Consider the following 27,381-nt stretch of genomic DNA (forward strand, 5'->3'; position numbering starts at 1 on the left):
TGTTGCGGGGAGAGAACAAATCAAGGAATTGGTGGTAAAAATGAAAAAGAAAAAAAAAAGAGCAAGGGTGTTCGAAGTGCTGTGAGGGGAAAGGGTAAAAGAGTGGTTGATTCTTCACCCACTCCTGTGAGTTTAACAAAGACACAGGTGCAATGGTTGTTTGGGGAGAAAATTCTGCTGGAGTAGAGTAGAGTGTAAAGAAAACAGGGGGAAGTGGGTCTGGTGAAGCCGCTGAAGGGCTGGTTCAACTTGGAAAAAATATAGATGAACTTGTTTCATCTTAACAGGAAACCCTCACAGACCTACTGAAGAGAGTGACTGAAAGTTATAATCCAAAGAAGAAAGGGAGGTTGGTACAAAAGGATCATTTTGGGGAAAATACACTGCCTGCTTGTGACTATGAAGTCCATGTTACTCCTAATGAACCTGGTTCATCTAAGAAGGTACCAGTGAATAGCAAAGTGCGAGCCTTGATGCAAGAAAATGGGGCTAAGGATGCTAAGATTGAGAGGTTGGAGAAGAGGTTGGCAGAGGTGGAGATTGAGAGAGATGCTCTCAGAACTGAGCTGGCAAGAGAAAAGGAGAAGAATGATGGCATTCTTCAGGATATGCTGAAACTCCTCCACGACAAAAACCAAGCACCTAGTTCTTCCAAACCTTAAACTTCTAGCCAGTGTAGACCTTTCAATGACCCAGTTTGGGATGTTTTGTTTGCTCATGTTATCAGTACTTTTATTTCTTTTTATGCTTTATGAAAGAATCGTATCAATCATCGATGATATTCACTGTTTTTGCTCTAACTGTTTGTTTATATTTCTTTGATGGTTAAAATTCTTAGCTTGATCTATCATGATTAATCCATGATTGCATTTGAAATAGCCCCAGTGGCCATGAGTAAGTTTTAAAATCTGGTTATCTCACATTTTTTATGCAACTTTTTGATGATGCCAAAAGGGGGAAAAAGGTTGTGCTTTACACTTTGAACAGTGATGTTTATAACCTAATGAACCTGATCCTTGATGATAAGTGATAAAAAGGAAAAATGTTTCTAACATTATGTTGATGTTGAGCTAAGTTGAAACAGGGCCTAAGCTTATGGAAGCACAGAGTTTGTCATCATCAAAAATGGGGAATTTCTTAGCCAAGTAAAGAATAGTTTTGAAGATTGACAAAGGAACTAAGGGATGAACCGGGTCCATCACTGGTAGGCATAGACACGGGAAGATTCAAAGCATGTGAGATGCACATGCAGGAGATAAACGAAATCTGACATAATAATAGATATCTCCTGATCGAAAAGATTGCATAATTAATAAGGAGAAGGACTCCTTACTCAACGGGAACATTATCCAAGATAAGGAAGGAGTTAGGAGTTGAGATTAACTAGAACTCTTCCACCAAGGAAGAGTAGCATTAGAACTCTAGTTATTTTCTACTCTACTAACTCTATAAATCGCAGGATGTTCTCATTCTACATGTAGCGCACAAAAGCAGAAGTTAAACGTGAATTGAGAGCAAAATAACAAGGCATTTTGCAAGCAGTTCGTGTGTGATTCAAGTGTGCGAACCTGAAGCTATATGAACCAGATAGAAGAATCAGCTCCAAGTGTCTGTCTTTTATTTTAGTTCAATTGTAGTAGGTGTTTTCATATTGTACCTTTCGGCTTTATCTAGAGGCAATTGTAATAGGTACTCAGAGTATTCAAGTTACAGTTAACTTGAAGTTGTCGCAACAGTTAGAGGTTGTGTGCCATAACGGGATTAGAGTTAATCCTAGGTTTATAAAAATGTTTTGTAAATGCAGTTTTTGGCTCAGTGATTTAGTGGAGAGTTTGGGAAAATCCTACTGGGAAGTATGTCGTCGTTTGTTTTCACCTTTTGAACCAGGTATTTTCCACATAAAAATCTCTGTGTTCTTTATTTTCTGTACTTATTATTCCGCAACAGTAGTAGTTGGAACACATAGAAGAACCAGGTCTTTCTATAATCTGTGCACGCGAAAATTGGACACTACACAAATCACCCCCCCCCTCTTGTGTGGTATTGACGTATAAAACATCATCCAGTTAAAAATTTTCTTCTTGTTAAACATTTTTTCATAATGTCTGAAGAGCGAAAAGTAAGGGTTTCATTATATTGGCGGGTGAGGTTTTGGTGGCGAATAACACTGTGAGCTATAGTTTATCTCCATAGTTTCATGTTAAGTTGCCACTTACAATGGAGTACGATACATTGGTATCGTTGTTATGTAAAAAAATGAGTGTGAGGAAACGTTCGGTGAACTTTAAAGTAACTGGAAGATATCCGTATTCCGTCACTCCGCAAGAGGTTGCTTGTTACGCTGAGTTTAACATCGACGATGATGAAACTTTGAGGGATTGTTTGAGGACTCCGGACAAATACCGGGAATTTCTTGTGATAAAAATATTGAAAATGTACGTCAAGGTCGAAGACGTTCTCAATAATGAGGTTGATCATAGTAGGGATAACCCTCAGTCGTCGGGTGATTATTCTGGAGCAGGTTTTTGCCGGACAGGTTCCGGCTGAAAGGGTTTGGCCTGATTTAAACTTATCAGCACGGGCGAATGAGGAGCGAGAAAATAATTTCTCTTCTGCTTTACATAATCCACAAGACGAATGGTAAACTTCAATTTTCCTTAGTGTTACGATGTATATTTTTGTTGTATTGAATTTGTATTAACACTCATATATTCCATAGGGGGTACCGGCCAGATATGACTTTTACAAGTTATGAACCCACGCCCAGTTGAAATATGTGTAGTTCTGGTGTGTTGGATCATGGTGATCCATCCGGGAGTCATCACCAACAGGATAATGTCCAACAAGAAATGGAAAAACATTACGACTTGTAAGTGAAGTGATACAGCTATATGGAAAGTATTTATTAATTTGAGTAGCTTATTATTTTGTTGTTTGTGTAGTGAAAACGAGCAAGTTGAACCACCTGTCCTGACTCAATTGCCCGAAGACGATATATTAAATCGGGATCTGACATATGCACAGAGTGAGGAAGAAAACAGTGATTATGACAACAATGCCGATGATTCCGGAGATGACACACCCTTCCCTCGTTAGGATGGTAATAAGGAGGAAGAGAAAGAAGGACCTGATTTGACGAGGGAGTATGCTCCCCCCCCCCGTTAGACCAAGAGTGTACGAGTCCCAACTGCCGTTTCATTCAAGGAAGATTCCCTACCTTGATCATTTGCCAAGTATGCCGGATGTGGATGCTCTCACAAGGGATTTTGATGAAATTCGGACAGAAATGTGGGATGATTCTAGACCAACGGCGCTGGCAAAGGGCATGTTTTTTCCTGATAAAGCGTGCCTAAGCAGGGCGGCAAAGAAATACAGCGTAAAAGAGTGTCGTGAGATGACGGTATGGGAGTCAAGTCCGGATGTATACAAGGTTGTTTGCCGCAGATGGTTTACGGGTTGTCATTGGATGCTGCGTGCAAGCAAGAAGAACACAGGTTTATGGAAAGTGGGTAAATATATTCCCACCCACAGATGTGAAATGGACATATTCAATGGGAATCACTACAACTTGGATATTGACTTGATTTCTCTTGTCCTTATTCCACACCTTGAAGCCTCCATAAGGTATAAAATCAAAGAGTGTATTACATCAGTCCACCAGGAATATGGCTATACCATTACCAAAAGAAAGTCATTTCTCAGGCGTAAACGTGCATTTGAAATTGTTTATGGTAACTGGGATAAGTCATTTGCAGCTCTACCCAGGTACATGGCCGCACTGCAACACTTTAACCCCGGGACGATTGTTGAATGGAAGCTTGAGCAGAGTCCGGGAAGACCAGAATATATATTCAATTACGTGTTCTGGGCATTTAAACTTGCAATTGATGGTTTTCCGCATTGTCAGCCGGTAATATCCATAGACGATACTCATGTCTATGGAAAGTATGATATCAAGTTGTTGATCGCCGTTGCAGTAGATGCTAATGGACAAATATTTCCTCTAGCTTTTGTTATTTGTGCCAATGAAAGCCAAGAGACGTGGACGCTATTTTTGAACCATTTGAAAGAGCACGTTGTCAAATAGCGTTTCGGTATTTGTCTAATATCTGATCAGCATGTCAGTATCTTAAGTTCTGTAGAGAATTTGCCTGCATGGAAAGAACCTTATGCCTACCACCGTTACTATGTGAGGCACCTGAAAGCCAATTTCCAGAAGGCACATCCCAACAAGGATCTGCATGATTTGATGTGGATGGCAGCAACAGACCACCAAAAGCATAAATTCCGGAGGCATATGGAATCTATCAGGCAGGAAGACGAGAGAGCCTATCGTTGGTTGATGCGACATGAGCTTGACAAGTGGACTTTGCATGCGGATGGTGGATGAAGATGGGAAATTCTGACTACAAATATGTCAAAGTTTTTCAACGAGTTATTGAAGTCGGTAAGAGGATTGCATGTCACTGCCATGGTGTGCATGTCGTTCAAGTAGATGGCGGAGAGGTTTGTTGAAAGGGCTGCAGCTGCAACGCCATTGATGGAAAAAGGGTGTTGAATTTATGCCACTACCGATGAAGAGATTTGAGAAATACAAGCGGTGAGCACTTTGGCATTCATTTTTACAGTATGATCAGGACAGAAATATTTTTGAAGTTCGCACCGCTATCCATCAAAACTGGGGGAATAATGTACATATCATAAATGAATCTACAAGGTTATGATCTTGTGGGAAATGGTCCATCTACCACATGTCGTGCTCACATGCCATCAGGTGCTTTCAACATGTTGGTTTACGGCCAACCAACTACGTTGATAAATAATATAGTATTGTTGCATACTAAAACACCTATAGTGGGAAGTTGCAGCCAGTGGGTGCTGAGCATTATTGGCCGCCGGAACCATTTAAAATGGTGTGTAACAAGGAATTTTTGCGTCGAATACAGGTGTAGAAGAGAATGCGTATACGGAACCAAATGGATATTAGCGATACCTTTTATGCACGCAAATGTAGTATATGCTCGCAAACAGGACATGACCGTCGAAAATGTCCTTCGGCTGGTTTGGGTGGCGGTGGTAATTCAGCTCCTAGTGGGAGTTCTTCTAATGTGCCCAACTATCAAGGATACACGTAGTAACTGGGTTTCGTAATGTAGTTGTAATAAGTGTATGTACTTATTTATGTTGCAAGATGTATCAAATAAAATTATATTTCCATTATTGTTAAATCTTATTGATAATGGTCCATTTTTCAGTTGAGTAAATTAATGAATTTCTCCCTCCCGTTCATATAATCAAAAATAGTATTGGATTAAAAAATGAAAAAGGTTTTAGTAGACCTTCGAATTTCACGCTAATATTATTATTAGAAAACTACACTGTCAGAGGAGGAAGATTTTTGATAAATATGTGAATATATATAGCGCGGTTAAATACTACGTTATGTGTTAACATAGCACGGTTAAATACTACGTTATGTGTGTTGTCTTGTCGAACTGAAAAGCTTCCCGCCTGCGAAAAAGCTGTTTTGTATCCAAAAGAATCTTTAACACGCGAAGCATAGCGTGGTTAAATACTACGTTATGTGTATTGTCTTGTCGAACTGAAAAGCTGCCCGCCAGCAAAAAAATTATTTTGTATCCGAAAGAATCTTTAACACGTGAAGCATAGCGCGGTTAAATACTACGTTATGTGTGTTGTCGTGTCGAACTGAAAAGCTGTCTGCCTGCAAAAATGATATTTTGTATCCGAAAGAATCTTTAACACGCGAAGCATAGCGCGGTTAAATACTACGTTATGTTTTAGCATAGAGCGGTTAAATATTATGTTATGTGTGTTGTCTTGCTTATAAATAACGGGCACATTCTAGTTATTTTCTGCACTTAACAATAATCAATAGCAAAACTCTCCATAAAAGCAGGGTTTTTTTTTCGCTTTAACAAATGTCTGACCGCCTTTATGTACCAAGGTGCCAATGCAGCAAAAAATGTATCATGGCGGACTGTTTGGATGATGGTGAAGTTGGGCGCCGATACTGGATGTGTGTGAACAAGTTTTATAGGATTCCCGACGAACCTTTTTGTAATTTTGAGGTATGGATTGATGAACCCTGTAAGCAGGAATGCTACAAACAAACTTTGCAGTATATTCATAATTTGAACAAAAGATACGAACGTGATGAGGTTATGTATAAACGAGAAATTGCAGCGTTGAAGGAGAAACTAAAAGAGGTGGAAGAAGAAAAAAATAAGTTGTTGGATCAATTTGTGTGGTTGAAGAAGAGAATAGTTGACTAAACAAACCAATGTATGTGTTGAGTGTTGTATTTTATCTTTATGCTTTCCATGTCATGTATTTTCATTATGTGTGCTGAATTTAAATTATGTTAAGTTGTTGTGTTTGTGTTGCAGTATTAAAATAACGAAGAACCCGGAAAATATATACATAATGCACATATAACGAAAACAATAAAAAATGTTGCTATTATTTACATAAAATAATATTTACATCAAATAAAAAAAAAAGAAAGAAAATCAATGTCTTCCATAGCCTGTGTGCTTCACTGCAGCCGCTGGCCTGCGGCGTATCCCATCCCGCCCGGCTACGCTATCAGGATTATCCTCATCACGTCGCCTCTTTATAGCAGGATGCGCTGCAATATGATCATCAGTAGTGCTGGCAGGATCGGTAGAAGAGGTCGTCGGTCCATTAGTAACCTACAGAAGAATAAGTCAGCTCAGTATAGGAAAATATATATTAAGTCACAACAATATAAATTATCTTGCCACGATCTCGTCGGGCTCCTGAATATAATCATCCGTCGCAGCCAGGTCAATATCGCACAAAGTGGTCTCCGTGACGGGCGAGGATGAAGCCTTAATAAAAAAATTAATAAAGTTATTTATGGAAAATAAATGAGAAAAGAAAAAACAAATTTAAAGTAAATACTAATAAAAACATACTTGCACCTGTGAAAGCTCCCAGTACCCCTCGATGATGAGCCATAACTCAGCCGGCGCCCACTATCCACATCTCAGGTTGGCCGATCCTCAGCAGCGGTCGATGGGCCTTGGAAGTATGCATCCCAATGCTCTCCGGTAATGTACGTGCCCGTGATCAATAATGGACCTGATGGGGTCACCTACGAAGTCCCTGGAGTGAGCTGCAGCCCAAGTCTATATGACGGCATGCTGCTGGGATATTCGTCCGGTTCATGAAGGTTACCCGGTAGATCAGCATCAACATCATCAACAGGGGCCTCAACGCCCCCTTGCTAGGGACCACCTCTTTGCCGTCCACCACGACCCCGTGTGGCAGCCCTGCCTCGTGGGGCACCCCTGCCTCATGGGATACCCCTACCTTGCTGGTACTGCTCTGGCGCCACATAAACAGGGTCGTGTCCTAAGCGCTGATCCTCTCGGGCTCGCTGCAGTATCCGGGCAGCCACCTCTGCAACCTGCCGGCCATAATCATGCAAAGCGGCCGCTCCCTCGCTGGCATGCTGCTTCATCTGCAATCCCATATGGTAGACTATATGTAGGCCAATAGCCTGCACATCATATAAAATATAAACTACAGAACACTATGTTACAGTTATATAAGTAATAATACCAGAAAACATATCAGTGCCTCGTGCCGCCCAGCGTATGGAAAGTACCGACCGCCAGCTCGATGAATGGGATTCCCGACGAAAAGTCGGGTAACACGGCAGTACCAGGGCATATACTCATGAATAGTATCCGTCCGGCTCTGTGAAGGGGGGCTGAATCAGGTCAGCTCGCCGGTCCCAAGTATCGACATGCGCCTCTAGCCATGCCATATATGCGTCGTCCACCCTGGAACGATCATCCCACTAATAATGTGTGGGCTCCCATATGGGCCCTCTCGGTACAAGCTGCGGACGGACAAACTGGCGAAGTACCCGCTCCGTGGCATGATGCTCCACAATATCGAGGCACATCAGCGGGACGGAAGTGCTCCAAATCAGTCGGCCGGTCGAGCAATAATCGAGCAGACCACCTATCAAGTCGTTGTTGTATAGCGTCCAGATGAACTATTAAATAACAATAGAAAACGTGAGTATGCGCAACACATGTGAAGCTATACTAAGTAAACTTAGGTATACATTTACCTGTGCGCCCTCCAGCATTTCCAACAAATCCCTACAAAGGGGGAGATTATGCTGAGCCTCGTAGATATGTACGTATCCCCACCGGAGAACCCACCTCCTAGCTAGAGGGAGAAACGGAGGTGGTACATCCGAAGGTAATGGTGGTAGAGGTGGCTGCAACTGCAGGAACCGCTCCCAGGCCCATGCCTAACATACAAAGTTGACGTAAAATTTAAGATAAATTTTTACTAGATATGTTATAATGAATAGAGTATTCGGATATGTTATCACCTGTAGCAGCGACAAAAATCCACATACGTCATGTTGGGTGCCCATACTCGCCCGGCACATCTTCCTGTAGAAGTAGGCGAGAATAGCAACACCCAGCTGTACTGGGGTAAATCATCTAGCCGCTGAAGATGATGAAGAAATCTCAAGCTGGCTAGGTTCTCCGAAGTGTTCGGTAACAAGACACCTCCAAACATAAGGAGCAACAACAACCTCGTATACCGGTGAATATGCATATCATCTGTCTCGCCAGTGATGTCGGGGTGCAATATCTCCAAATGCTGTCGAATAGCTGTCAAACTCATGCGACTGGCCCCTAAGTGTGCAGTCTCATCCTGTGGCCTGAAACTAGTGAGCTGCTGCAGCATGTCCAAATACTGCCCACGCGTCATCTCTCTCATGGCCTGAGGCAGTGCAACGGGCAGTCCATCAACGGGAAACCCATATAAAACCTCCACGTCCTGCAGCGTGATGGTGGCATTGCCAATGGGCAGGAGGAATGTGTACGTCTCCGGTCGCCACTGCTCTATCAGGGCCGTGACCAAAGACCAGTCGAGCAGCAGCCGCCCGATCTCCAAAATCCTGTAGAAGCCCGTAACCCGCAGGCGTTGGACTACACGGGGATGAAGATCTCTGTCCTTCATAAAATCCCACATGTCGTCCACTCTCCTGGCGCGGAGAGTCTGGGCCAGTAACTCTCCCTCCCATACGTAGGCGGACCTATGATTACCCTGTAACACTAATAGCTCATCGCAGAAAGGTCCGAGATGCATAGGGGACATGCCCATGTCATCTACTGTAAATTAAACAACATTAATTGTATGTTTGTTCTGTAAATTAAATAATTAATTTTTATAGTTATACAATATTTAATTGGACAGAGTATATATCTATGGATTCCAGGCTCGATATTTGAGGCCCAGTAGTACCAAGCTATCCTGAATTCTTGTATGTGTCAATTTTATTATTTTACATGTTAGTTTCATAATTTTGTATATTTTTTCTGTAAATTAAATAATTAATTTTTATAATTATACAATATTTAATTGGACAGAGTATTAACATATGGGTTCCAGGCTCGATATTTGAGGCCCAGTAGCACCAAGCTATCCTGAATTCTTGTATGTGTCAATTTTATTATTTTACATGTTAGTTTCATAATTTGTATGTTTGTTTTGTAAATTAAATAATTATTTTTTATAATTATACAATATTTAATTGAACAAAGTATTCACATATGGCCTCCAGGCTCGATATTTGAGGCCCAGTAGCACCAAGCTATCCTAAATTTCTATGTGTGTCAATTTTATTATTTTACATGTTAGTTTCATAATTTTATATGTTTGTTTGTAAATTAAATAATTAATTTTTGTATATTGGACAGACTTTGTGTTTGATCTATCAGTATAAGATCTACTTAAACAACAGGGATACTACGCTAAAAGGCTCTACATTTTACTAAGCTAAAATGACACTATATTACTAGTCTTTAAACAAATAAATAATCTAAACTAGATAAAATCAACAAATACATTTTAATCACAAAACATTCACGAAAATACATATAAAACAGTAAAAGTAATTTATTAACATTTTTATTAACAAATAATAATGATTTCTCAATTTTTACATATTTTTTTAGAACACTAATATCTTAGTTCGGATAAAAATAACATACCAGTTTAAACGCAAACAAAATACAAAACAACATGGAACACATTCAAAACACCTAATATGCATTATTTATACGAGTTTCGACATAAACTAAATCGGAATACCTCGATTTATGTTTTTCGAAAAGTTGAAGAATTGAACATTTGAGTCCGAAACAAGCAAACCACAACAATAGAAATGGATGGCTAGGATGTGGGACCAATAATCTTATCTTTTTATGGGACGGGTGGGGTCCACTTGAATTTTTTATCGACAAAATGGGGGGGAGGGGGGGGCGCTGAAGATTTTTGAAAATGGAGGGAGGGATTCTGGTTCTGCGTGGGGGGAAAGGGAAGGGACGATACTTATGTAAGTATAGCGCGGTATATAAAATCGCTATACATATAGCACTTTTATATAGAGCTCTATACTTACATGTCTTATCAACTTCCATATAAAACGTGTTTCTTAAAAGCGTTATATGTATAGCGCTTTTTTAAAAAGCGCTATATATAGATAAATTATTCTTTTCTTTTTATATTTATTTCTATCCTACTTGATAAAAAGAACCACATTTAGATTCTGGACTCACGATAAATGCAGCTGCTATTTATAGCAGTAAATGGCCACCCAAGGAACCAATCAAATTGTTTGGTTCGTTGCAAGTTGTATGATGGGCAACGCCCAAAACCAATTTTGAATTAGTTTTGCAAATTGTTCTGCAGAGCCCACCATTTGCCTTTCTTTCAACCAATCACTATTGTTTTCTTTTTCCTTTTTACTTATTATTTGAGGACCGGACCCTACACAGAGGAATTAAAATCATGGAACTTTCAGTTGCAGAAGAAACTAAGATTATTTGAGAATGTGATGTATTTGGTGTTAATTTCAAAACTGCTTATTTGGAATATAACTGCACTTCTTTAAAGTCCTAACTGTTACCTCCTTAGTCTTTGACTAAGTACACGTGCGGTACTTGACAACTCGCTCGCGATTTTGCACAATTTGCTCACGTTCTTGCTATGCCAAGTCGGCCTTGTTACACTAAAGATCACCAAGGGAATATTAGAACACAGGAGAATTGTCTAAGGAAGCTTTTGTATTAGAGATAACTTGATTATTTTACTTGGTGAATTTACCAATGAATGACCTCCTTTATCTACTAGTCTCTTAAGGGCTAGTGAGTAAATAATAATTACTACACAAGTCCCTTATTATTTACAAGTAAGACCCCTCTCTAGAATTCTCTACATAGCTAGAATCTTCCATGAACTTTCCTAGTAAATCCATAGGGTTCTAGGGTCTTCCTAGGGAAACCTCTATATTTCTCTAGAACTTTTCTACAAGTTCTAGCCTTTTTCCTATATAAGTTTTTCATATGGCAAAAATATACGCCAAGTGGCACCTATGAGGCATGATGATATGGCGGGTCATGACACTCTTCCCCACCCAATTTTGTGCCGCCCTCGGCACAAAGTATCGACACGTACGTGCGCACCTCGCCTTGGCATCATCAGAGATCTTTGTCCTTTAGCCATGATGCCCTATGGAGTGGTACGCCTTCCCATGTCACAAGGTACTGGTCACCTTTCTTCTTGCCCCGTTTGTACTTTGGATGGCTAGCAATGATGGCCTCGATCCTGCACCCATCGAATGCTTCTGCTTCTCTTGGCCTGAATCTCCCCATGACTTAACCAAGTCTAGCAACTTCTCAAGCATCGGGTACATGCTTCCACTCCCTATTTTGGCTTCCCTCTGTGGTCACAACCTTACTGGAAAACTTGACCCCTCTGCTTGGTGCATCTCCTAAGTCCGATAGCGTGTCATCACTTTATAACTTGCCATCCTCTTCAACTATGTCCGTCCAACTTTTCTTGCTACCACCATGCTCCATTTGCATGGCGCCAAGATAGGCTTTGGAATCCTCTACTTTCGGTTTAGATTCCAAGAGCATCCCCCAATGCAGGCGGTTTCTCCTGTATCACCCTTATGTTCCTGAGCAAAGTTCCCGATCATTGGTGCAAGCTTTCCCAACTCTGGGCATTCACTTGCCCGATGTGATCCTTTACAGAAGTAGAATCCTCCCTTAGGCACGTACTCGCTACCGTTTTTTGGCCCCTTGTCGTTTCTCTTGGACCCCTGTCTGTTATGAGACGGCCCTTTTCCATTTCCTTTATATACCTCGGCTATACCTTTCCCATTGTCCTTGTCTTGATCTCCCCTACCTCTTTCGGCATTGCCTTCTTTGCACTTGGCAGGCTCCATCTTGAAGTCAACGAGCGACTCGGCTACCCCTATGGCCTCGTCCATCTTGGCTACTTGATGTCTTCTTAACTCTTGTTTTACTCAATTTTGCAACCCATCCATAAAGTAGAAGAGGGAATCTTCCTCAGACAATGACATGATTTGCAGTATTAAGGTAGTGAACTCGCGCACATACTCCCTAATTGTAGTCGTTTGCCGGAGCTCCCTTAGCTTTCGCCTAGCTTCGTACACCACATTCATCAGGTAGAATTGGTTCTTCAACTCCTTCTTGAATTGCTCCCACGTCTTAATATTGCATAGCCCCTTCTCCATGTCAGTACACTTTTGACGCCCCCATAACGCGGCAACCTCCAGCAAGTACATTGAGGCGTTGTGTACCTTAATAATTTCGTCATTCTCCTTGACTGCCTCAAAGTACTTGTTCATCCTCCAAAGTAAGTCTGCCACCTCGCGTCGTGTGTCCCATGCACCGCCATACTGCTTTCACTTAGGACCTTCACATTGGTCCCTTTTGCAAGTACCACGCCCTTGGTAATTCTGACCATGGTTCCCTACAAAGCTTCCTTCTAGCAATCTCTTGTATTCTTTCTAACATTTATTTAGTCATAACCTTTGCGCTGATACCACAACGTCCTTAGTCTTTGACTAAGTACACGTGCGGCACTTGACAACTCGCTCGCGATTTTGCATAACTTGCTCACGTTCTTGATGTGCCAAGTGAGCCTTACTACACTAAAGATCGCTAAGAGAATGCTAGAACACAAGAAAATTGTCAAAGGAAGCTTTTGTATTAAAGAGAACTTGATTGTTTTGCTTGGTGAATTACAAATGAATAGCCCCCTTTATATACTAGTCTCCTAGGGGCTAGTGAGTAAATAATAATTATTACACAAGTCTCTTATTATTTATAAGTAAGACCCCTCTCTAGAATTTTATACCTAACTAGAATCTTCTAATGACTTTCCTAGCAAATCCATAGGGTTCTAGGGTCTTCATAGGGAAACTTTTATATTTCTCTGTTAGAACTTTCCTACAAGTTCTAACCTCTTTCCTATGTAAGTTTTCCATATGGAAAAAATATACGCCAACTAGCACCTACGTGGCATGATGATGTGGCGGGTCATGATATAACACTTGCATTAGGGCAAGGGAGCCTTGGAGCAATGATAATGTTGTCCTCGTGTGACCTATAAGTCATGGGTTTGAGCTGTGGAAGCAACCACTAATGCTCAGGGGCATATGCAACATACAATTACTGGGTTCAACTGAACCCGGTACTTTCGACACGGAGCATAAATTTAAATGTAAAAATCACTAAATTTATAATAAATAGTAGATATGAACTCATAACTTTAAAATATAATGGGTTCAATACTAAAAATTTTAAATGTTGAACCCATAGAATTCAAATCCTAGATACGTCTCTGCTAATGCTTGCATTAAGGTAGGCTGTCTACATTACACCGCTTGGGGTGCGGCCCTTCCCCGAACTCTGTGTGAAGGCGGAATTCTTTGTGCACCGGGGCTATCCTTTTTCTTTGTACGTAGTCCTAATTCTTATGTAAGACATCATTTACTGAAAAGAGCCTTTCTCTCGTAGTAAACTTCTCTTCGTCGTCTATCTTTATGTTTTACTTTTATGATTGATAAAAAGAAAACAAAAACAGAGGAGTAGGATCACAACTTACCACCCTGCACCTATGTTTTCTTTGTATTTTGAGTTTTGTTTTAATGAACTCCTTCACCATGTGGATGTAGTGATTATACAAAGCTCAAAAAATGTGATCTTCTTTAGGTTTATATATATCAAAATCATGAAATGGTCAAATCAATAGTCAAAATATTGTTTCCTTCATTTGCAAAGAGGTAACTGAATAAATCAAATAAATCAAACTATATATGTCTAAACCCCAGTCAATTATGGCGGAGCCGACTGCAGAAAACCATATGGAATTTTACTATAGCAGACCAGCATACTTGTCCACAACAATATTCTTTTACTATTTACAATTTACCCTCTCATCGCTCAGCTTATGTAAATTTATCTTAGCCACCATTGACAGCGATCTCTTGATCTCCCTGACAAGAACTCTAAATGGATCACTTCTTGATGATGATTAAGCTCAGAGAAGAATACTGCATTTGGCTTTAGATGATTTCTACATAATGGGCAAGTCATATTGCGTCCACAATTCATCCACCTATCCAAACAAACCCTATGAAAAAGATGATCACATCTCAACTCTCTTACTTCTTCTCCTTCTTCAATCTTGCACAAACATATAGCACATTCCACTGCATCCAAATTAGACCCCGAATCGAGCTCGAAACGCCTTACCCTAAGCTCATTATTATGATCATGAGGTGTTGTAGCTGCATCTTCAGAAGTGGTAGTGAAGTTGTAATTACAAGAATGAGAGAAAGATTGAAAGAGGACAACATTCCAAGCCCATTTCAAATGTGTAACAATAAAGTCTATGTAGTTTACTATTTTTGATTGAGGAAACATTTGAAATGTTCTTTTAAAGATGGAGCTGAAGATAATACTAAGAAAGAAGAAGGAGACGGCTAATGAAGCTGGACTCATTTTCTTAAGTGATTATTGAACTCCTTGAGAAATAACTTTGTTTGTGATTTTCTGCTGTAAGAGAATAATATGCACATTTTGCTTTATATAGTTTACTAAAGGGAGGACTGAGTTGATGTTGAGAAATTATATAAATTTCTATCAATTAAACATGTGGAATATTATTTCACGATTTGTATCTCTGTTATTCCATACCATCTTTTATTTCTACTTGTGATGAGGCGGGCGCTTAGAAATTTCTCTTGTAATTAATAAAATATTAAGTATATTATTTGTGAGTGCTATTTTATTGTATGGTATGTGGTGTAGATTGAATGGTGGCATTCAACTGTCTGAAATAGGTCAATAAAAGTGTCCCAATATTTGGATTTGGATGTAAAAAAGAGAAAAAATAAGTGTGACAAGTTTGATCAAGAAAGAGAGTACCACCACCAACTCGTGTGATGGGAGAAATAGGATTTCTCCATCTTTATCCAAATGCCTCGAGTTCGTGCTCTAAAATAGAGAAATACCCGTAGAGAATGCTTTTCCCGTAAATGATCCCTACTCAACATGAACCATAATTAATCGGACAATACGTTCTTAATACTAAATGTTTATTTACGATTGGAAAGCCATAATTAATCGGATCAATGCGTTCCGAATACTAAATGGTTGTTTACGATTGGAGAGCCGGCCATACGCATGCATAATGGTCACTGAAAAGCAAGGGCAAAGTGTACCAATAGTCACTTTTAAGCTCGCTATTTAAAATATATCTACAACTTATAATGTATTTAAAGATTAATTCACCAAAAATTTCAGGACTATGTATCCTCAATTGTTGAGCTGCTAGTTTGAAATTCAGGACTAAGTGTCCTAAATTTCTGAACTACTAATTAAAAATTCAGGACATAAGATTCGAACTTTAGGACATAATTTTTTAACTTTCGGACTCAATGTCCTAAAGTTTGAATTTTGAAGTTTAAACTATAGGACGTCGTGTCCTGAAGTTTGAGCGAAATTGGCTAATCTTTAAAAACATGGTAAAATATGAATATATTTTAAACAACATGTTTAAAAATGGCTACTCGGTGTCATTTTTAGTGGCGGACTCAGAACTTTGTGCAAGCGGGTTCAATTTTAGAAGTACATAACTTTAGTCGTAAAATAGTAGTTGTCAAGTGGGTTCAAATAAAATATTTATACAAAATTTACGCAATTTTAATCCTAATTTATACATATACACAGTATTAATTTTTGATGAACCGAACCTGCTTTTCACCACGTGCGTCCGCCACCGGTCATTTCTACGAAAAGTGATTAGGTTTTTAAATAGATTAGCCCAAAAGACAAGATCTAATGATCTATATATACACGAGTATTAAGTCTTTTATATTTCAAAAAAATGAAATTTCTTTAAAATCAGTTATATATGGATAGGGTTATCACTTACCTAAAAATTATTTATAACCACTCGGTGAAAACTAATGACAACTGGTAGTCATAAAATAAGGCATACAATTCATAGCCCAAAAATAATTATAAGGGCTAGCAAGTGAAACCCAGAAAACCAGCGGAGAATCTGATTCCTCAATGCAACCTTCTTTTACACTTAATATTAGTAGTCAAAATATTTAAAATCCCGCCAAATCACCCCAAAAATCCTTCAAACTTAGTGAAATCCCCATGAAAATCCACTCTTTCAGCCCAAAATTTCATTAAACCAACTGTCTTCTCCATAACCACCAAAATCTCCCTTTTTATCTTTTACTAAAAAAATTAAATTTTTAGTGATCCAATCTAGAAAAATATAATATTGTATAAGCAAAAATACCCATGACACAAGAAGAGAAAAAAGGTGATGTATAGGTTTTCCACGTATTATACACATTATATACTGGTATAAAGTGTAAATACATTTTTTATACATCTTCAAACAATATATATACTATTATACACTTTATATATAAAATATATACAAAATTATATGAACATTGAATTTGTATAAAAAGTGTATATGCATTATATCAATGTAGATACACCTTTCATATAAATGTGCATACATAATATATACACATTATATACAATATTTTCAACACTCACCATAGTCACCGTAATCTTTCATGTCCAGTTTTGTATAATACGTGTATAATAATTATATCATTAGTGTATAATATATACACACTAATTATACACTATATTATATAATTATTATACACTAATTACACAATGTATAAATAAATGAGCGCTGACGATAATGGAGGACACCGAACTTGGCCAGAAAAAGCTTTTCTTCGGCAGCGATTATTTTATTTTCCATTTCTCATCTTCTTGCAAAAGGTATCCAAAAAAATATCATGCAATACTATATCTGAAAGTGGACAGAAAGTGAAGAAAGTGACAACCACCGCCAGACTTTTGCCAGAAATTACTCAAAAAAGATAGATATTTCTGTATCTAAGTAAAAGAGGAGGAGATCGCAAAGAAAAAAGAGAAAGAAAAAAAAAACGTGTGTTGGTGTCTCTATAGGAGAAGAAAAGAAAAAAAAAAGGAGGGAGTGAAGAAGGGAAAGATAAGAAGAAAGGAAAAGATGGAAGATTGAAGATTGGAGAAGATGAGAGAAGAAAGAGAGGATAAGCACGCGGTTGAAAGAGAGTAGAAGTGTATTGGGAATAGTGGCTATAACTTGTCAATAAATTGGGCCTAAAGGCTATTTCGGGTCCATGAGGAATAAAGGGTTTATCTTTCTGAAAACTTCCCAGAAAAAATAAATAAGAGTAATTTACACGGTATGCCCACTGAAAATGCTAGTTAACTCCATATACCTTTGAAATATTTATTTTACCTTGTATACCTACTTTATAAAAGTTTATTACTTTTAAACTTTTAATATCATTATATGCCATTAAATAAATCCTACCTTTTAAAGAACTAAATTATCTCTCACTCCAACTTAATAAATCCCTTAAAATACTCCTTCATCCGACGTATTAAGAAATTGAAATTATACATGTTCACCAAAAAGCCCAAACCCCAGTAATTTCTTTATGAAGTCCTCCATAATTGTTTTCTTCTCTTTCATCTATGTAATCAAAAGAAAAACAAAATAAGATGAAAATGTTTTAATTAGGGATATAATATCTAAACTAAAATAAAATATTAGAATATGCTATTCAAACCAATACATTACAATATCCTAATGAAAAATACAATATTCAAATAAAACAACTATAATATTCTAATTTGGAATACAGTATTCAAATCGAACATAACACAATGTTCTAATTTGGAATATAATCTTCAAATTAAACATATGATAATATTCTAATTTTGAATATAGTATTCAAATCAAATATAGCACACTATTCTAATTTGGAATACAGTATTCAAACCAGATTTTTCAAATTAAAAAATTATAAAATATTTGGTTGATATTGTATTCCAAATTAAAATATTGTTTGAATATTGTATTCCAAATTAGAATACTATAGTATGTTCGGTTTGAATATTGTAATTCAAATTAGAATATTATGGTATATTTAGTTTGAATGTTGTATTTCAAATTAGAATATTATAGTATTTGAAAAATATATTACAAATTAAAATATTATGGCATATTTAGTTTGAATAATAAATTCTAAATTAGAATATTGTGATATGCTTGGTTTAGATATTATACTTGTCATTAGAATATTGTGATATATTCGATTTGAATTGTATTTCAAATTAGAATATTGTGGTATGTTCATAATATATGGGAAGATTTGAAAGTATAGAGTATACAATATTACAGGAAGTTCTGATGGAAAATAGGAATATGATTTAATTAGGAGATATGTGAATCTCAAAATTCACTGAGTACACGTTTCAATAATTAAGGCTACATTTAAGTGATATTATCTCCTTATTAATAGTGGTTGTTACACGCATAAGATTCTCTATCAAGATATGCAATGTAATTTCTTTATGGGTATACAATGTAACTTTCATAATTAAGGCATAATAAGTAAAGAGATTTATAGAGGGGTATACGGCGTTAAAACCCCTTTTTCTCTTTTAGTTTCAACCTTGCTTGGGTTGGGCTTGATCCTCTGATCAAGTAACTGTAACAATCCCTTCATAAACCTAGGGCCACATGATATAGAAATTTGTACATAGTCCACATTAATTAGATTCCATAATCCAAGTATACTCATTAATTTAAATAGCAAGCTAAGAGCCCCACTATATAATTTAAGAAATTCCATCCCTAATTCATACATCACTGTCCATTCACTTATGACATAAACCATGATAAAACTAATCCTAAGCAATGAAATATATGGCTAAATCTCAACGTATATTGCTTGAAAAAAATCCTTAATGATCTCCAATGGTGTAATTATCTTTATAAATCTCCATTAACCATAAAATAACATATTAGACTCATCAATTTATATTCCTAAGTGAAAACATTTGCGGATGACGTTGTGAAGAGGTGTGGTGGCAGACTTAGGCTGCACGATCGGGCTACTGGAATCTTGGAATCCGCATCGTTCGTGTTATCATGACATTAATTAAAAAGAGTTTAAGTTATATAAACCGTCACCGTAAAGAATTTTATACACGATCAAATCCCTCAAAATAAATTTACAGGTAAAATCTCCTTAAAGCATGTGATTTGTAATCTTGAAAATAAGACAAATTTTCTACTACAACGGGTAAAACTAGCCTATAGAGTAAAAATATACTGAATGAAAAAGAACTGTTAACGCGACTAGGTATACTTGTATATTGTGTGTGATTGGGTTGTCGTACTTTCTTGAGTAGTAAAACTAAAATTAAAATAAAACTTCGACCCTTACGAAAAAATGTGATCTTGGATTAAATGTAAAGTCCTGATTCGCTTAAAAAAGGATTAACATATAGTTGAGGGAATTACGCGAGTTGATACTGCACCCTTTTTTTTCCATGGGTGTGACAATTTAAAAAGAGCTTCTAACAAGTGAGCACTAGCAATTATAATGAGATCCAAGTAAATGCAACATTCCAATATGAATTTCCGCATTAAAAATGAAAATTGATCAAATCATGTCATATTGTTTCCTTAATTTGCAAGAAGTGATCACCAAAATAAATTGAATAAATTAAACTAAGCCAAAATCCCAGATAATTATGGCGGAGCCGATACTGAAGAAAACCATGGACTTATACAAATGACCATGGCCGGCCAGCTTCCATGTCCACAACAATACTTTTATTATTTACAATTTTTCTTCTACGGGTTCATGCCGTGAAAGCAGTCATTAATACTTGCACGAGGATAGGATGTTTACATCACACCCTTTGGGTGCTGCCCTCTCTAGACCATGCGTGAACGTGAGATGCTTTGTGCACCAGGCTGCCTTTCTTAAACGCCGCGCTTCTGTAAATTTATCTTAGCCACCATTGACAGCGATCTCTCGATCTCCCTGACAAGAAATCTAGATGGATAACTTCTTGATGATGATGGAGCTCAGAGAAGAATACTGCATTTGGCTTTAGATGATTTCTACATAATGGGCAAGTCATATTGCGTCCACAATTCATCCACCTATCCAAACAATCCCTATGAAAAAGATGATCACATCTCAACTCTCTTACTTCTTCTCCTTCTTCAATCTTGCACAAACATATAGCACATTCCACTGAATCCAAATTAGACCCCGAATCGTGCTCGAAACGCCTAACCCTAAGCTCATTATTATGATCATGAGGTGTTCTAGCTAAATCTTCAGAAATGGTAGTGAAGTTGTAATTACAAGAATGAGAGAAAGATTGAAAGAGGACAACATTCCAAGCCCATTTCAAATGAGTAACAATAAAGTCTATGTAGTTTAGTAATTTTGATTGAGGAAACATTTGAAATGCTTTATTAAAGATGTAGCTGAAGATAATACATAGAAAGAAGAAGGAGATGGCTAATGAAGATGGACTCATTTTCCTTCTTTTTTTGAAGTGATTGTTGAAATCTTTAGAGATAATTAAGTTGGGGTTTTGGATTTTGCTGTAGGGGAAATAATATGCACACTTAGCTTTATATAGTTATCTAAAGGCAGTTCCTAGATAACTGAGCTGATATTAAAATAATATTATGTAATTATTTGCATTAAACATGTTGTACACAAAGTTTGAATATAGGGCAACTGATTTTGACTTACACTAAGGAAAATGCATATGTGGCGCCGTCTTTGTTGTCAAGAATGAATAGTTTCAACCTTGTACTACACTGGCTTTTATTAAATATTAGCTTCATAATTTTCCTGTTTATAATTTCTGACCAGATACATAAAGTAAAATGTTACTAAGAAGGAACGTAATTAATTTTATATATCTTATTTTATAGTTTTTGGAAATGGAGATGAAAGAAGTTGCTAGCCTACAAAGTACAATAAAAAGTAGCAAGTACTTATAAAATAATTTGACAATTATAGTAATTTTTTATTTTATGAAAGCCTTAAGTAGTTTTCATCTTCATTTACAAGATGGGCATTATAACCATTTCAGAAAAGGAGAAAGAAACTATAGAAATTGAACAAGTTTAAATTCGATGAATTGTCAGTATAAGAAGATATTTATTCAACTAACTCAAACACAATTAAAAGTAACTGTATATAATAATTACTGATCGATAACTTAGAAAAAGTGGCAAGTAATCGATTTAAACCTTAGTATAGCGTTAAAAATGTTTTATAAAACTAGTGTATATAAACTTTAATCTAAAAGGAAAAAGAAATATGGAGGAAGCAGGGAATAATAGACGACAAGAAAATTGGAGACAATATAGTAGTATGATAAAGACAAGTCAAACCCCATGTTGTATTCCTGGGCCATAGCATTTTGGGCGTGAAAACTATATAATATAGTCGGGCGTGAAAACTATATAATATAGTCGCTCCCAAAATAATAACCGGTAAAATATAAATTTTTATATTTTAATATATAATATACATAAAATATACTGTATATTTTTTTATACAAAATTAATGTAATTTTTATATATATTTGATAAGTGGATATAATTTATTTTTGATCGACCGACCAAATAATATACAATTTGCTCTTTTTTATGGGCCATAGCATAGACCCAATGTTGTAGTAAAACTTGCATGAGGCGCCCTATTTGATCGCCCATTTTTAATTTGAACCCGTTTTATCTTTCCGTTTGCATCCGTACCTTTTTTTTTTTGTTAAAAGCGTTTTAAAAAGACGGTTTTGCCCTTCTTTAATAAAAGACTATTGACAAAACTGTAGACTGCAGGACAAAATTTCAGCATATTTTGGTATGAAATTTTAGCAAATGAACTAAATAATTTCAACATACATTAGCAAAAACTCATTAGAAAATTACATACTGCAGAACAAAAACTTAAGCATGTTTAGTCTGAAATTTTAGCAAATGAACTAAAAAAATTCAGCATGTTTAGACTGAAGTTTCGGGTAAAACTCATGTCAAAATTGTAGACTGCAGGATAAATAACTCCAGCATGCATTAGCATGAAGTTTTAGCTTCAATGTGAAATTTTTCACGAATGAGGTTGCAGATCACGTGATTAATGCGTGATGCAGGTTTTATATCTTTTGTCAGGGTATAATTGTCATATTATTACAGATTTTTTGTCAGCTGACTACCAAATCAATAATTTTTAAAAATAGGGTACAGGTTAAAAGATGGCACAAATATAGGGTCCAACTGTAAATCCCCTCCGCAGACCTAACTCATGACACGTATTATCTGCTTTAGGCCTAGGTACGCATATATTTATCTTTCATGCCACGTCGAGTCCCAAAAGCACGCGTACCAAGTGAATTTGTATTGTGCCTTATAAATTTATTCAGTTTTCTCTCATATTCTGACGTGGAATTCATCTAAGGTGACATGTGCATCCCTTCTTCAGAAGCTTGCCAGCCTAGAAGCCTACTAATCCTGCTTGATCCACCATCGTCTGCCCACTTCCGTCATGTGTGTCATAGAATTCCAATACAATGTTCCTTTTTAAACCAATCGGTACTTAGTATTTATTGATTCCATTAATCAATTTGTGCCGTAAAATTTCACTGTGGATTTGAATCATGACAGGATTACAATATTTCTAAATTTGAAGATAAAACTTCTGATTAAGAACTAAAAAAAAAAAATTATCATTTCATCGCACCACTTGATGGCATTCCTGTAGGCTGTATGATGGTGGATGTCCATGCACATGCAGAAGTGCACTTAGGGCCCGTCTGATTGGGTTGTAAGGAAGAATTAGTCATGATATAAAATTGGGTAGTTGGGAGAATTAATTATTGTATAAAAACTTTATTTTATACATTGTTCAATTTTTATTTTTATTTTTCTCATAGAATATTATGCTTTTAAACTATGCGAGAATTTATATATTATTTTATGTATGATAGAATGTATAATAATAATATAGGTATTAGTAATATGTGGATTAAACCAACTAAAATGAAAAAATACCCTCATGATCCATACAGTATTAATCATAAATTACAATCTCTGTATTATTAATTTTTGTATTACAATCAATTAATAATCTCCACATTATATAATATATACATAACTTAATCCTGCATAACTTGTATTGAAAATACCTTTTACTGATGAGATTTTTAACTAGCTTAAGCCCATTAATAAAGATTTAAAATCAAGTGTGGCGATGATGAGCCTTGTATATATATTATCATAAAAAAACTAAAAATTATGCAGGATCGACCTTTTTAAATCACTACTTATGTTTTGATCTTACTAAGAAATTTTTTGAAAAAATAGTCCCGTATCAGAATTTTTAAACGTGATCGTCAGAAGTTTGAAGCACTCGCCAGTTGAAGCAATCGATATTTGTGCAAAATTCTAATGGCCACCATAATTGCTGCATGCTTTAAAGTTATGGTGATCCAGAAAAATCCAGGTAAAGAAACTTTAAAATTTTAGTGTTTTTTTTTCCCAAACTTCTGCTATTGGTATAAAAAATCAACAGTGACTCCAAATTGTCCTATTTTTGTCATTCAAGTTGCTCATATCTAGTGTTACATCGATTCTATTAGTATATAATATGTGCCTTTTACATACACTTTTTTCATTTGATTATGATTAATTAATACATATTATCACTTCAATTCATCACACGGCCATCTGATTTTTAACTAGCTTAATTAGCCACAAAGCAAGATTATCAGATAATGACGTTTATGTTGCGCTATGAACAGCAAAGTATAATACTATAAAGTTTTATCAAGATAAGAAGACTGAAAATATTGAACTCTTCTACATCTTTAATTTTCTTTTTACTTTATACCATATTTTTTCTTCGTTGTTTATTCCGTCATTTTTCGTTCAATGGAATTAAGCAAAATTTATGAAAAGGAGAAAAAGTTTTAATGTGCTACTATTATTTTTAATCTTATGAGTACGTATATCAATCTATTAATTATCAAAATAATCCAATTTATCATTGTGATAATAAAGTTATTTCAGCTATCGGCCACGTGAAAATAATTAAAATGGCAATTTAGTTCTTCCACGGGAACAATATAATTCAACAACTGTATGGAGAGTCCAAAAATGACGAAAATTCTGTTCACTAGGGAGTAAGATACAACTTTCATATTTAACATTTTCCAAAATTCTCAACTTTCGCGGCGCATGGGGCTGCGCGAGGCGCGGCGCGGCTGTGAAAAATGTGCCCATAAAGTGATTTTGCAAATGTTCTGGAATTCTCCATAAGCGCGCCACATAGTGCGGCACGACATGCGACGTGGTAGTGAAAATGTTTTAGAGTATGTTCCCAATTCCGCTAAAAAGGGTATTTTTGTCCGGGTTTTATTTGGGGGATAGTTAAATACATGAAAAAAATACCATTTCTGTACTTTTGGAGAGATTTCGACCTAGGGAGGCCAAGGAGGCTAAGGAGGAGTTTGAAGAACACAAGCACACAGATTTCCTCATTCCTTCTTCACTCAAGATCCGGGTTTGGATTGTATTTATATTTTCCTATACTTTTGTTTCATTTGTGAAGAACTCCTCCATGTCTATGGAGTAGATCTTTTTGGGTTTCGATGGATTTTGTGTATTGATAGTTGTTTGTGGATTATAACTCTATTTTTATGTATTTAAATCGCTTTTGGAAGATTTAACTGTTGCATCTATATTCATTTGTTCTTTTAATCGAAAGAGGCATAACTCGTGATATATTTGCACTACATTGTTGGTTGAGTTCATAAATACTTCTAAGTAATCGAAAGAGGCTAGTTGAATCCTTGATTAAACCTAATTAGGAGGATAATTAAAAGAGGTTCTCCTAAATACAAATCCATTACGAATTCTTGCATATCTTCACCGAGCTTAAATTAGTTCATATTGTGAGGTTGAGACTTAATCGAGAGAGGATTTTCTACTAAACAAGTGTACTGATAATTAAGTAAATTCGAGAGACTCACTTGACCATTAGAAGTGAATTATCTAGAGTTAGATCCCGAACAATTATCTTGCACCTATCCTATCAACCCATATTTTCTCCCATTGATAACTTCACTTCTTATCTTTGTTGCGATTGTCATTAGTCAATAGTTTTAGATTCTTAGTGAATTGTAGTTAGAATTCATATGAATTTCCATTGTTGATCCTCCTAGATATCAATCTAGATACAAACTACTATAATGTTGTTTAAATCGAATCCATGTGGATACGATATCATACTATACTATCTTTGACTAGCGAGCACAAGTGACACGTATGTTTTAAGCTTGTCAAATTTTAGCGTCGTTGCCGGGGATTGGCAATCAATGGTGTTTGAAGTAGTTTGTAGTGTTAATTCAGGAATTAGCTTTTTTATTTTTTTCCTTTTATTTTTAGTTTGTTTGGTTAACTTCTCTTCAAGATTCTTTTGTTGAAGAAATCTTAAAGAGTATATTCTTGATATTGAACTCTAAAGTACACTTTCAGAAAACTCATTGCATTGTGATAGTGAATATATTGAAGAGATACCGTGTGAAATTGAGCCTACCCGAGATAATGAACATCTACAGAGAGAGTTTTTCACTCTGCAAGAGGACTCTTGTTCAACTGAGATGATTGAAGATGAGGCTTGGGTTGATTGTTCATCAATAAAAGAAGAGTTCAAATCCCCATCCACCTATCCACAACCACAATTTTTATTAGAAGAGAATGAAGAACAAATGATTTTAGACATACCAGAAGAACACTCACCTGATCTTCTTCTTCATTATCCTATTCTAATCTTGATCATGCGGATTTTATTTTTGGGGATTTATAGGAATATGCAGGGATTGATCTTGTAAATGAATGAAGAAACAAGTTAAGGATAATTCTACAAGAACAATCCTCCGCTCAAAATGAGGCCTTGAAAGAAAGAAAAGAGCGGGTCTTTCAAAAATCCCTAAAGGACTTTGGCCTGATGAGATACATAAAGAATCCCGAGGAGCGAAATCAAAAAATTCATTTAGAATTAGGGGTGGAGTTCACAAGTTCTTGGAAGCGGAAAAAGTCTAGGGGAGTTTTCTTTACCTCTTGATTTTTATTTGCATGTCATGGGGACATGCCACAATTTAAAGTGTAGGGGTGAGGATGTAAATATGTAAATAACTATTTGTTTGTGTTTCTTGTGTGTGTTTTCGTTTCTTTTGATTGAATTTTTAAAGTCGAAAAAAAATTTATTTTCTTTAGGTAGTACAATAATTTCACCTTGGTTATTCTTTATGCCGCGGTTCTTTTCCAAGGGTTTTGTTTGAACCGGGTATAGTTAATTTTTTTTTAGTAGGAGATCTTGTGCTGTGATTTTAAATGCAAGCAATATCTCTTGACTGCATTATTTCTTGAGAATAATAAGTGCTTTAGTTGTGACGCTTAGGCTCAGTCTTTGACTTTTGTATAAGTACCTTAAATTGTGTGATCTTAACTTTGCTTAACTACTTTGATTAGAGTGTCTTGCAATTGATGTCTAGAACTTTCCACGTATGATTTGCAAAGCGAAATAGTAGATTTGTTCAGTCTTGAAAGTGATATAGGCGTTTCTTTGTTGAGCCAGCTATATATGTTACCCACCAAATTGTTATGTATCGTAGTTAACCCCGTTGAGCCTGTAATCCTGTTTTTTTTGTAACCACATTACAAGCCTTATCTATTCGAACCATTTACCTCCCGTGAGCACTTGAAATTGGTATGAACTTTGTAAAAGTTAAAGTGTGGGGTAGTTGGTTTGTCTTTTGAATGAAAATATTGAAACAAGGAGAAAGGTGCATTGTTGTGAAAAAGTATGAGCCACTTGAATCGAAAAAGAAGATGAAAAAAAATAGTTTATATTCATTGATAGTGGTAACTTTTGATGTAATTGTGCTTAAAGAAGTTGGGAGTTAATGTAAATTGACAAAGTGTGTAGTATTGGTTTGACATAAGTGTGGGGTTTTGGATCTTAAATTATATGTATTAAAAGTGCTTAGGGAGGTGTAGTCA

The 27,381-nt window shown here is 36.3% G+C and overlaps 1 protein-coding gene across 1 annotated transcript; it reads right to left on the reverse strand.

Annotated features, from left to right (window-relative positions):
• Window positions 1–14,357: 14,357 nt before the first annotated feature.
• On the reverse strand, window positions 14,358–14,903 carry LOC142178013 (uncharacterized). The gene has a single exon (XM_075247327.1). It carries the CDS (start codon window positions 14,901–14,903, stop codon window positions 14,358–14,360), a length of 546 nt encoding a protein of 181 aa, XP_075103428.1.
• Window positions 14,904–27,381: the final 12,478 nt, after the last annotated feature.

This window comes from Nicotiana tabacum, chromosome 24 (genome assembly GCF_000715075.1).
Source record: "Nicotiana tabacum cultivar K326 chromosome 24, ASM71507v2, whole genome shotgun sequence".
NCBI lineage: Eukaryota > Viridiplantae > Streptophyta > Magnoliopsida > Solanales > Solanaceae > Nicotiana > Nicotiana tabacum.